The 13,001-nt window shown below is 57.2% G+C and overlaps 1 protein-coding gene across 1 annotated transcript in view; it reads right to left on the reverse strand.

Moving 5' to 3' along the window:
- Positions 1-13,001, reverse strand: part of LOC117011555 (ryanodine receptor 1-like) — a gene marked incomplete at its 3' end in the record, with an annotated part of 126,799 nt that overhangs the window by 80,252 nt on the left and 33,546 nt on the right. The window contains 7 exon segments of the mRNA XM_033086980.1: positions 225-308; positions 1,664-1,767; positions 3,690-3,794; positions 4,687-4,909; positions 7,404-7,596; positions 8,611-8,852; positions 10,731-10,864. Coding sequence (XP_032942871.1) covers positions 225-308; positions 1,664-1,767; positions 3,690-3,794; positions 4,687-4,909; positions 7,404-7,596; positions 8,611-8,852; positions 10,731-10,864 — 1,085 coding nt within the window.

Consider the following 13,001-nt stretch of genomic DNA (forward strand, 5'->3'; position numbering starts at 1 on the left):
CACCTGTTGGACATGGTGTACCTGGGGTGGGGAGGGGGGACACAGCTGTGGGACAAAGCTGGGGCACACCTGGGACCCCCCAGGGCACCCCAAAACTGGGACATCCCAAACTGGGACGTCCCAAACTGGGACATATCATCCCAAACTGGGACATCCCAACCCAAACTGGGACATCCTGACCCAAACTGGGACTCCAAACTGGGATTGGGCCCCCCCACACTCACGTTTTGGGCAGTTTGATTTTCTTCAGGTTCTCCTCGGCCTTTTCGTCAGCCATGCCCACGTGGCAGCCCAGGGCCAGCAGGGTCCTGGGGGCACCCCAAAAATCAGCACCCCAAAAAATCAGCACCCCAAAATTTCTGACACCCCAAAACCCAAAAAAATCAACAGCCCAAAAAGCAGCACCCCAAAAATCGGCACCCCAAAATTCTGACACCCCAAAATTCTGACACCCCAAAACTCCCCAAAAATCAGCACCCCAAAATTTCTGACACCCCCAAAATCCCCAAAAAATCAACAGCCCAAAAATCAGCACCCCAAAATTCTGACACACCAAACTCCAAAAAATCAACAGCCCAAAATTCTGACATCCCAAAAATCAACAGCCCAAAATTCTGACACCCCAAAATCCCCCAAAAATAAACAGCCCAAAAATCGGCACCCCAAAATTCTGACACCCCAAAATTTCTGACACTCCAAAACCCCAAAAATCGGCACCCCAAAATTCTGACACCCCAAAATCCCCCAAAAACCAACAGCCCAAAAATCAGCACCCCAAAAATCGGCACCCCAAAATTCTGACACCCCAAAAATGAACAGCCCAAAATTCTGACACCCCAAAATTCTGACACCCCAAAATTTCTGACACTCCAAAACCCCAAAAATCGGCACCCCAAAATTCTGACACCCCAAAATCCCTCAAAAATCAACAGCCCAAAAATCGGCAACCCAAAAATCAGCACCCTAAAATTTCAGCCATCCCAAAACCCCCAAAAATCAGCACCCCAAAATTCTGACACCCCAACAATCAGCACCCCAAAATTCTGACACCCCAAAATCCCAAAAATCAACAACCCAAAATTTCTGACACCCCAAAATCCCCCAAAAATCAACAGCCCAAAAATCAGCACCCCGAAATTTCTGACACCCCAAAAATCAGCACCCCAAAATTTCCTACATCCCAAACCCACCCCAATTTTGGGTTCATGCCCCAAAATTTCCACCCCAAAATTTCCCATTGCCCCCATCCCAGGGGATTTTAGGATCACCCCAAAAACGGGGGAACCCCCAAATTCCCCCAAAATTTGAGGCTGAGGGACCCCAAACCCCCCCCAGGCTCAGAGGGGACCCCAAACCCACCCCAATTTCGGGCTGAGACCCCAAAATTTCCCACCCCAAACCCATTGCCCCTTTCCCAGGGGATTTTGGGGTGACCTCAAAATCAGCACCCCAAATTTCAGCCACCCCAAAAATCAGCATCGCAAAATTTCAGCCACCCTAAAATCCCAAAAATCAACACCCCAAAATTTCTGACATCCCAAACCCACCCCAATTTCAGGTTCATGCCCCAAAATTTCCCATCCCAAACCCCTTTCCTCTTTCCCAGGGGATTTTGGGGTGACCCCAAAAAGGGGGGACCCCCCAAATTTCAGCCCCCCCTTACTTGAGGGTCTCCCCCGACATCTGGAGGTTGTAGCCGCGCTCGGGCTCGGGGAGGTTGTGGAAGCTCAGCAGGCAGGGGTGGAGGCGCTGGATGTCATCCCGCACCTGGGGACCCCAAAAATCACCATGGGGACCCCAAAAACATCCTGGGGACCCCAAAAACATCCTGGGGACCTCAAAAATCAGCCTGAGGACCTCAAAAATCAACCTGGGCACCTCAAAAATTCACCTGGGGACCCCAAAAATCACCATGGGGACCCCAAAAACATCCTGGGGACCCCAAAAATAATAATGGGGACCCCAAAAATCACCATGGGGACCCCAAAAACTCATTCAGGGCATGGGGAAACCCCAAATCCCGTACCTGGGGACCCCAAAAATCAGCCAGGGCACCCCAAAAACTCACCTTGGGACCCCAAAAATCATCCTGGGCACCTCAAAAATCATCTTGGGCACCTCAAAATTTCACCTGGGCACCCCAAAAACATCCTGGGTACCCCAAAAATCATCCAGGGGCACCCCAAAAACTCACCTTGGGACCCCAAAAATCATCCTGGGCACCTCAAAAATCATCTTGGGCACCCCAAAAACTCACCTGGGGACCCTAAAAATCACCCTGGGCACCCCAAAAACATCCTGGGTACCCCAAAAATCACCCTGGGGACCCCAAAAACTCACCTAGGGACCCCAAAAATCATCCAGGGCACCCCAAAAATCAGCCTGGGCACCCCAAAAACTCATCCAGGGCACGGGGAAACCACAAATCACGCACCTGGGGATCTCAAAAATCAGCCTGGGCACCCCAAAACTCAGCCTGGGCACCCCAAAAATTATCCTGGGGACCCCAAAACTCAGCCTGGGCACCCCAAAAACTCACCTGGGCACCCCGAAAATCATCTGGGGCATCCCAAGATCAGCCTGGGGACCCCAAAATCATCCTGGGCACCCCAAAAATCAGCCTGGGGACCCCAAAAACTCACCTGGGGACCCCAAAAATCATCCAGGGCACCCCAAAAATCATACTGGGGACCCCAAAAATCACCCTGGGCACCCCAAAAATCATCTGGGGCACCCCAAAAATCATCCTGGGTACCCCAAAAATCATCATGGGGACCTCAAAAATCACCCTGGGTACCCCAAAAATCACCCTGGGCACACCAAAAATCATCTGGGGCACCCCAAAAATCACCCTGGGCACCCCAAAATCTCACCTGAGCACCCCAAAAATCACCCTGGGCACCCCAAAACTCACCCTGGGCATCCCAAAAACTCATTTTTGGGGTTCCCTGTGGGATTTTTGTGGTTCCTGGGTGATTTTTTGGGGTTCCCTGTGGGGTTTTGGGGTTCCTGGGTGGATTTTTGGAGTTCCCTGTTGGTTTTTGGGGTTCCTAGGTGGATTTTTGTGGGATTTTTATGGGATTTTTGTGGGGTTTTTGTGGGGTTTGGGGTTTTTTGGGGTTCCCTGGGTTTTTTTGGGGTTCCTGGGTGGGGTTTTTGGGGTTCCTAGGTGGATTTTTGTGGGATTTTTGTGGGGTTTTGGTGGGGTTTGGGGTTTTTTTTGGGTTCCTGGGTGATTTTTTGGGGTTCCCTGTGGGATTTTGGGGTTCCTAGGTGGATTTTTGTGGGATTTTTATGGAGTTTTTGTGGGGTTTGGGGTTTTTGGGGTTCCTGGGTGATTTTTTGGGGTTCCTGGGTGGATTTTTGGAGTTCCCTGTGGGATTTTTGCAGGATTTTTGTGGGATTTTTGTGGGATTTTTTGGGGTTTGGGGTTTTTGGGGTTCCCTGTAGGATTTTTGGGGTTCCTGGGTGGGTTTTTGGGGTTCCCTGTGGGATTTTTGTGGGATTTTTGTGGGACTTTTGTGGAGTTTGGGGTTTTTTTGGGATTCCCTGTAGGATTTTGGGGTTCCCCACTCACAGGCCCGTAGGTCCAGCCCTGCTCAGAGCAGAACCCAGAACTCAGGGTGGGTTTGGGGGATTTTTGTGGGGTTTTTGGGGTTCCCTGTGGGTTTTTTGGGTTCCCCACTCACGGGCCCGTAGGTCCAGCCCTGCTCAATCCGGGTCAGGGCCCAGAGCTCGTGGATGTTCTCCGCCAGCTTCTCCCGGATGCGCTCCAGGTGTGGGGGCAGCACGATCTGGGGGGGGAAAAATGGGGTGTTGGACCCCCCAAAATCCCCTTCAAAAACCCAAAATCCCCTTCAAAAACCCCAAAATCCCCTTCAAAACCCCGAAAATCCCCCAAAATCCCCTTCAAAAACCCCAAAATTCCCCAAAATCCCCTTTAAAAAACCCCAAAATCCCCCCAAAATCCCCTTTAAAAAACCCCAAATCCCCCAAAATCCCCTCCAAAAACCCCCAAATCCCCTTCAAAACTCCAAAATCCCCTTCAAAAACCCAAAAATCACCCCAAAATCCCCTTCAAACCCCGAAAATCCCCCAAATCCCCTTCAAAAACCCCAACATCCCCTTCAAAACCCCAAAATTCCCCCTAAAAACCCCTTCAAAAAACCCAAAATCCCCCAAAATCCCCTTCAAAAATCCCAAAATCCCCTTCAAAATTCCAAAATCCCCTTCAAATCCCCCCAAATCCCCCCAAACCTCCTTCTACCCCCTAAATCCCATCCCAATACCCATAAACACCCCCAAATCCCGTCCCAATCCCCTTTCAATCCCCTCAAACACCCCCAAACCTCCTTCAATCCCCCCAAATCCCATCCTAATCCCCCCTAAACCCCTTCTATCCCCCTTAAGTCTTGTCCCAATCCCCCTAAATCCCATCCCAATCCCCCTAAAAACCCCCAAACCCCATTCCAGTGTCCCCTAAACACCCCCAAACCTCCTTCAATCCCCCGAAATCCCATCCCAATGCCCCTAAACACCCCCAAATCCCCTTCAATCCCCCGAAACCCCATCTCAATCCTCTTTCAATCCCCCTTAACACCCCCAAAATCCCCTTCAATGCCCCCAAACCCCCTTCCAATCCCCCTAAAACACCCCAAATCCCCCCCAAACCCCCTCCGTGCCCACCTGGCAGGTGTCCACGGGGCAGGGGGTGAATGCGGTGTGGGGCAGGGCGCGGGTGGGTCCCAGCAGGCTGCGGGCTCCGGCCGGGGCCGTCACCCCCCGGTACGCGGTCAGGGGCTCCAGGCGGAGCCGCTCCCGGGGCAGCAGCGCCTCGGCACACGGAGCGTAACCGGGCGGGGGCACGAAACGGAACTCGCCGTGGCGGCCCCCCAGCAGGAACCGGAGCCTGGGGGGGACATCCAGAGTGACCCCCAGACCCATCAGAGTGACCCCCAGACCCATCAGAGTGACCCCAGACCCATAGAACACAGATAGATCCATAGAACCCCCATAGAATCCCCCAGCAGGAACCGGAGCCTGGGGGGGATGGGGGAGAGACCCCCAGACTCATCAGAGTGACCCCAGACCCACAGAGTGACCCCAGACTCATAAAACCCAAATAGATCCATAGAACCCCCATAGAATCCCCCAGCAGGAACCGGAGCCTGGGGGGGACAGGGGGAGACCCCAGACTTATCAGAGTGACCCCAGACCCATCAGAGTGACCCCAGACCCATAGAACCCAGAGAGACCCATCAGAGTGACCCCCGGATTCATAGAACCCCAAACAGACCCATAGAAACCCCCCAACAGGAACCGGAGCCTGGGGGGGACAGGGGGGATATCCAGAGTGACCCCCAGACCCATAAAACCCGGATAGATCGATCAGAGTGACCCCAGACCCACAGAACCCCAAATAGATCCATAGAACCCCCACAGAAACCCCCCAGCAGGAACCGGAGCCTGGGGGGGACAGGGGGGAGACCCCAGACTCATCAGAGTGACCCCAGACCCACAGAGTGACCCCAGACCCATCAGAGTGATCCCAGACCCATAGAACCCCCCAAGGAGGAATCAGAACTGGAACTCGCCATGGCGGCTCCCCAGCAGGAACCGGAGCCTTGGGGGGACAGGGGAGAGACCCCAGACTCATCAGAGTGACCCCAGACCCATAGAACCCATATAGATCCATCACTGTGACCCCCAGACCCATAAAATCCAAATAGATCCATAGAACCCCCACAGAACCCCCCAGGAGGAATCAGAACTGGAACTCGCCGTGGCGGCCCCCCAGCAGGAAGCGGAGCCTGGGGGGGACGGGGGGGAGACCCCAGACTCATCAGAGTGACCCCAGACCCATCAGAGTGACCCCAGACCCATAAAACCCAGAGAGACGCATCAGAGTGACCCCCGGACTCATAGAACCCCCCCAGCAGGAACTGAAGCCTGAGGGCGATGGGGGGGAGACCCCCGGACACATCAGAGTGACCCCAGACTCATAAAATCTAGATAGACCCATCAGAGGGACCCCCAGACCCACAGAAGCCCCCAGCAGGAACCGGAGCCTGGGGGGGACAGGGGGGACATCCAGAGTGACCCCAGACCCATCAGAGTGACCCCCAGACCCATCAGAGTGACCCCGGACTCATAGAACCCCCACAGAACATCCCCCAGCAGGAAGCGGAGCCTGGGGGGGACAGGGGAGAGACCCCCGGACACATCAGAGGGACCCCAGACCCATAAAACCCAAATAGATCCATCAGAGTGACCCCAGACCCACACAACCCCAAATAGATCCATAAAACCCCCATAGAAACCCCCCAGCAGGAACCGGAGCCTGGGGGGGACAGGGGGGACATCCAGAGTGACCCCCAGACCCACAGAGTGACCCCAGACTCATAAAACCCAGATAGACTCATTAGAGTGAACCCCAGACTCATAGAACCCCCACAGAACTTCCCCCAGCAGGAACCGGAGCCTGGGGGGGACAGGGGGGACATCCAGAGTGACCCCCAGACCCACAGAGTGACCCCAGACTCATAAAACCCAGATAGACTCATTAGAGTGAACCCCAGACTCATAGAACCCCCACAGAACTTCCCCCAGCAGGAACCGGAGCCTGGGGGGGACAGGGGGGAGACCCCAGACTGATCAGAGTGACCCCAGACCCATCAGAGTGACCCCAGACCCATAGAACTCCCCCAGCAGGAACCGGAGCCTGGGGGGGACAGGGGGGACATCCAGAGTGACCCCCGGACCCATCAGAGTGACCCCAGACCCATCAGAGTGACCCCAGACTCATAAAACCCAGATAGACCCATTAGAGTGAACCCCAGACTCATAGAACCCCCACAGAACTTCCCCCAGCAGGAACCGGAGCCTGGGGGGGACAGGGGGGAGACCCCCAGACTCATCAGAGTGACCCCAGACCCATCAGAGTGACCCCAGACCCATAAAACCCGGATAGACCCATCAGAGTGACCCCAGACTCACAGAACCCCAAACAGACTGATCAGAGTGACCCCAGACCCATAAAACCCAAATAGATCCATCAGAGTGACCCCCGGACCCATCAGAGTGACCCCCAGCAGGAACCGGAGCCTGGGGGGGACAGTGGGGACATCCAGAGCGACCCCAGACCCCTTTAAGGGTCCCAGTTCCATTTTAGGGGTCCCACCCCCCAATTTTGGGGTTCCCCCCCTTACCGGACCCCAGCAGAGAAGCTGGCCACAGGGGTGACCCCCAGACCCCTTTAAGGGCTCCCAATTCCATTTTAGGGGTCCCAGCACCCACTTTAAGGGGTCCCAGCTCCATTTTTTAGGGGTCCTGGTTCCACTTTAGGGGTCCCAGCTTCATTTTAGGAGTCCCACCCCCCCAATTTTGGGGTTCCCCCCCCTTACCGGACCCCGGCAGAGAAGCTGGCCACGGGGGTGAAGAGGGTGTCGAGGTTGAATCCCTCCAGGACCCCCTGCACGGGGGCCCCGTTGAGGCGGAAGGAGGCGCTGGGGACCCCCAGGTCCAGGCAGCAGCTGACCACGTCCCCTCCGGCCAGAGCCCGGCGTTGGGGGGAGGCCACGGCCTTGGGGACACCCCCTGGGGGGACACAGAGGTCACAGGGGGGTCAGGGGGGTCAGGGGGGTCACAGGGTCAGGTAGCAGCTGACCACGTCCCCTCCGGCCAGAGCCCGGCGTTGGGGGGAGGCCACGGCCTTGGGGACACCCCCTGGGGGGGGACAGGGGTCACAGGGGGGTCGCAAGGACAGGGGGGTCACAGGGGGGTCACAGGGACAAGGAGCAGCTGACCACGTCCCCTCCGGCCAGAGCCACGGCCTTGGGGACACCCCCTGGGGGGACAGGAGGGTCACAGGAGGGACAGGGGTGTCACAGGGACAGGCAGCAGGTGACCACGTCTCCCCCAGCCGATCCCAGGGGGATCCCCAACCCCTGGGGCTGATCCCAGTGCTGTCCCCTACCCCTGTGACCAATTCCAGAGGGGATCCCCAACCCCTGTGACCAATCCCAATTTTTGGGGTGATCCCATTGGCTTGCTCAATCCCTGGGGCTGATCCCAGTGCTGTCCCCAATCCCTGTGACCAATCCCAATTTCGGGCTGACCCCAGGTGCTCCCCCCTCACCTGTCCACAGGTGCAGCCCCCAATTTTCGGGGTGACTCCAGAGGGGATCCCCAACCCCTGTGACCAATCCCTGGGGCTGATCCCAGTGCTGTCCCCAATCCCTGTGACCAATCCCAATTTCGGGGTGACCCCAGTCGCTCCCCCCTCACCTGTCCACAGGTGCAGCCCCCAGTTTTCAGGGATCCCCAATCCCTGTGACCAATCCCAATTTCGGGCTGACCCCAGAGGGGATCCCCACCCCCTGTGACCAATCCAAATTTCGGGGTGACCCCAGTCGCTCCCCTCTCACCTGTCCACAGGTGCAGCCCTCAATTTTTGGGGTGACCCCAGAGGGAATCCCCAATCCCTATGACCAATCCCAGCGCTGTCCCCAGCCCCTGTGACCAATCCCAATTTCGGGGTGACCCCAGAGGTGTCCCCAACCCCTGTGACCAATCCAAATTTCGGGCTGACCCCCGGCGCTCCCCCCTCACCTGTCCACAGGTGCAGCCCGTCGAAGGCGAAGGAGTTGAGGTCATCGCCGGCTCCGTTGCCCCCCCAGCCCGAGCCCCCGCCCGGGGCGGGTCTGAAGGCTCCGGCCGCCCCCCAGCCCACCCGGAGGTGCGTGGGCACCGCGGTCACGAAGGGCTGGACCCGCTCCACCGCCACCTCGAAGTACCAGCAGCGGAACTGGGTGGAGCCCGGCGCTGTCCCCACGAACAGGTTGGGGCGGACGCTGCGATGGGGGCAGGGAAAGGGGGAAGAGAGGTTTGGGGGTCAGATGGGATCATCAGAGTTCTGAATCTTATCCTGAGAGCCCAAATCCTATCCTGAGAGTCCGAAATCTCATCCTGAGAAACCCAAATCCTATCCTGAGAGTCTTAAATTGTACCCTGAGACCCCAAATCTCATCCTGAGAAACCCAAATCCCATCCTGAGAATCCGAAATCCCATCCTGACAGTTCTAAATCCTACCCTGAGACCCCAAATCTCATCCTGAGACCCCAAATGTCATCCTGAGAGTTCTAAATCCCATCCTGGGACCCCAAAATCTGATCCTGAGAGCTCTAAATCCTACTCAGAGAAAACCAAATCTCATCCTGAGACCCCAAATCTCATCCTGAGAGTCCAAAATCTCATCCTGAGAGTCTTAAATCGTACCCAGAGAAACCCAAATGTCATCCTGAGAGTCTGAAATCTTATCCTGAGACCCCAAATCTCATCCTGAGACCCCAAATCTCATCCTGAGAACCCAAATCTCATCCTGAGAGTCCGAAATCCCATCCTGAGAGTCTTAAATCGTACCCAGAGAAACCCAAATCCCACCATGAAAACCTAAATCCTACTCTGAGAATCCCAAATCTCATCCTGAGACCCCAAATCCCATCCTGAGACTCTTAAATCGTACCCAGAGAGCCTCAAATCTCATCCTGAGAGCCCAAAATTCTACCCAGAGAGCCTCAAATCCCACCATGAAAACCTAAATCCTACCCTGAGAGCCCCAAATCTCATCCTGAGACCCTAAATCCCATCCTGAGAGCCTTAAATTGTACCCTGAGAGCCTCAAATCTCATTCTGAGAGTCCGAAATCTTATCCTGAGAGCCTCAAATCCCACCATGAAAACCTAAATCCTACCCTGAGACCCCAAATCTCATCCTGAGACCCCAAATCTCATCCTGAGAGTCGTAAATCGTACCCAGAGAACCCCAAATGTCATCCTGAGAGTCCAAAATTCTACCCAGAGAAACTCAAATCCCACCTGAGACCCCAAATGTCATCCTGAGACCCCAAATGTCATCCTGAGAAACCCAAATCTCATCCTGAGAATCCGAAATCCCATCCTGACAGTTCTAAATCCAATCCTGAAACCTCAAATCTCATCCTGAGATCCCAAATCCCATCCTGAGAGTCCGAAATTTTACCCAGAGAGCCTCAAATCCCACCATGAAAACCTAAATCCCACCCTGAGACCCCAAATCTCATCTTGAGAGTTCTGAATCTTATCTTGAGAAACCCAAATCTCATCCTGAGACCCCAAATCTCATCCTGAGAAACCCAAATCTCATCCTGAGAGTCCAAAATCTCATCCTGAGCGCCCCAAATCCCACCCTGAGACCCCAAATCTCATCCTGAGACCCCAAATCTCATCTTGAGAGTCTGAAATCCAACCCAGAGAACCCCAAATCTCATCCTGAGAGTCCTAAATCCCATCCTGAGAGTCTTAAATCCTACACAGAGAACTTCAAATCCTGCCATGAAAACCTAAATCCTACCCTGAGAGCCCCAAATCTCATCCTGAGAGTCCGAAATCTTATCCTGAGAAACCCAAATCTCATCCTGAGACCCCAAATCCCACTCTGAGACCCCAAATCCCACTCCGAGAATGAAATCCCCCCAGGACCCCCCCAGGACCCCCCTGGAAGCCTCTGACAGCCACTCAAATCCCCCCAGGACCCCCCAGGTCCCCCCTAAAATCCCCTGGAAGGCTCTGGTAGCCCCCCAGCCCCCCCCCCCAAAGCCCCTCCAGGACCCCCCCCAGCACCCCCCAAAGCCCCCCAGGATCCCCCAAAGTCCCCCCAAAGTCCCCCCAAAGCCCCCCCAGGACCCCCAGACCTGGTGACGTAGTTGACCATGCCGGTCTGCAGCAGCAGGTCCCGCCGGGGCAGGAGGTTCTCGGTGATCAGGTTCTGGTTGGAGCGCACGGCCACGGCGTTACAGACACACAGGGAGCACAGGACATCCAACACCTGGGGGGGACACACACCTGAGCACACCTGGGACACACCCTGACACACCTGAGCACACCCTGACACACCTGAGCACACCTAGGGGCACCTGAGTACACCTGGGTACACCTGGGTACAGCCCTGAGCACACCTGAGCACACACCCTGACACACCTGGGCACACCTGGGCACACCTGAGCACGGCCACGGCGTTACAGACACACAGGGAGCACAGGACATCCAGCACCTGGGGGGGGACACACACCTGGGCACACCTGGGCACACCTGGCACAGCCCTGAGCACACCTGGGTACAGCCCTGAGCACACCTGGGTACACCTGGGGACACCTGGGCACAGCTGGGCACACCTAGGGGCACCTGGGTACACCTGAGCACGGCCACGGCGTTACAGACACACAGGGAGCACAGGACATCCAACACCTGGGGGGGACACACACCTGAGCACACCTGGGCACACCTGGGCACACCTGGGGACACCTGGGCACACCTGGGCACACCTGGGGGCACCTGGGACACACCCTGACACACCTGGGCACACCTGGGGGCACCTGGGGGCACCTGGGCACACCTGGGGGCACCTGGGCACACCTGAGCACGGCCACGGCATTGCAGACACACAGGGAGCAGAGAACGTCCAGCATCTGGGGGGGACACACACCTGAGCACACCTGGGGGCACCTGGGTACAGCCCTGAGCACACCTGGGCACACCTGGGCACACCTGAGCACACCTGGGCATGGCCCTGAGCACGGCCACGGCGTTACAGACACACAGGGAGCAGAGAACGTCCAGAACCTGGGGGGGACACACACCTGAGCACACCTGGGCACACCTGGGGGCACCTGAGCACACACCTGGGCACACCTGGGCACAGCTGGGGGCACCTGGGTACAGCCCTGAGCACACCTGAGCACGGCCACGGCGTTACAGACACACAGGGAGCAGAGAACATCCAGCACCTGGGGGGGACACGGACCTGAGCACACCTGGGGGCACCTGGGCACACCTGGGTACAGCTGGGCACACCTGGGGACACCTGGGTACAGCCCTGGGCACACCTGAGCACGGCCACGGCATTGCAGACACACAGGGAGCAGAGAACGTCCAGCACCTGGGGGGGACATGGCACTGAGCACACCTGAGCACACCTGGGGGCACCTGGGCACACACCCTGACACACCTGGGCACAGCCACGGCGTTACAGACACACAGGGAGCAGAGAACGTCCAGCACCTGGGGGGGACACGGATCTGAGCACACCTGAGCACACCTGGGGGCACCTGGGCACACCTGGGTACAGCCCTGAGCACACCTGAGCACGGCCACGGCGTTACAGACACACAGGGAGCACAGGACATCCAACACCTGGGGGGGACACGGCCCTGAGCACACCTGGGGGCACCTGGGCACACCTGGGCACACCTGGGGGCACCTGGGCACACCTGGGGGCACCTGGGGACACCTGGGCACACCCTGACACACCCTGACACACCTGGGCACACCTGAGCACACCTGGGGGCACCTGGGCACACACCTGGCACACCTGGCACACACCTGGCACACCTGAGCCCCCTGCCCACCTTGTGGTTGCGGCCGTGCTTGTCCAGCAGGGAGATGATGGATTTGATGTGATTCTCCTGGGCACACCTGGCACACACCTGGCACACACCTGGGCACACCTGGGCACATCTGGCACACACCTGAGCACACCTGGGCACACCCTGACACACACCTGGGCACACCTGGGCACACACCTGGGCACACACCTGAGCATACCCTGACACACACCTGGGCACACACCTGGCACACACCTGGGCACACCTGGGCACACACCTGGGCACACCTGGCACACACCTGGGCACACCTGAGCACACCCTGACACACCTGGCACACACCTGGGCACACCTGGGCACACCTGGGCACACCCTGACACACCTGGGCACACACCTGGCACACACCTGGCACACACCTGGGCACACCTGAGCACACCCTGACACACCTGGCACACACCTGGGCACACCTGGGCACACCTGGGCACACCTGGCACACCTGGGCACACCTGGGCACACCTGGCACACACCTGGGCACACCTGGGCACACCTGGGCACACCTGGCACACACCTGGCACACACCTGGCA

Source organism: Catharus ustulatus, unplaced genomic scaffold (assembly GCF_009819885.2).
Source record: "Catharus ustulatus isolate bCatUst1 unplaced genomic scaffold, bCatUst1.pri.v2 scaffold_89_arrow_ctg1, whole genome shotgun sequence".
In the NCBI taxonomy this organism is placed as follows: Eukaryota; Metazoa; Chordata; class Aves; order Passeriformes; family Turdidae; genus Catharus; species Catharus ustulatus.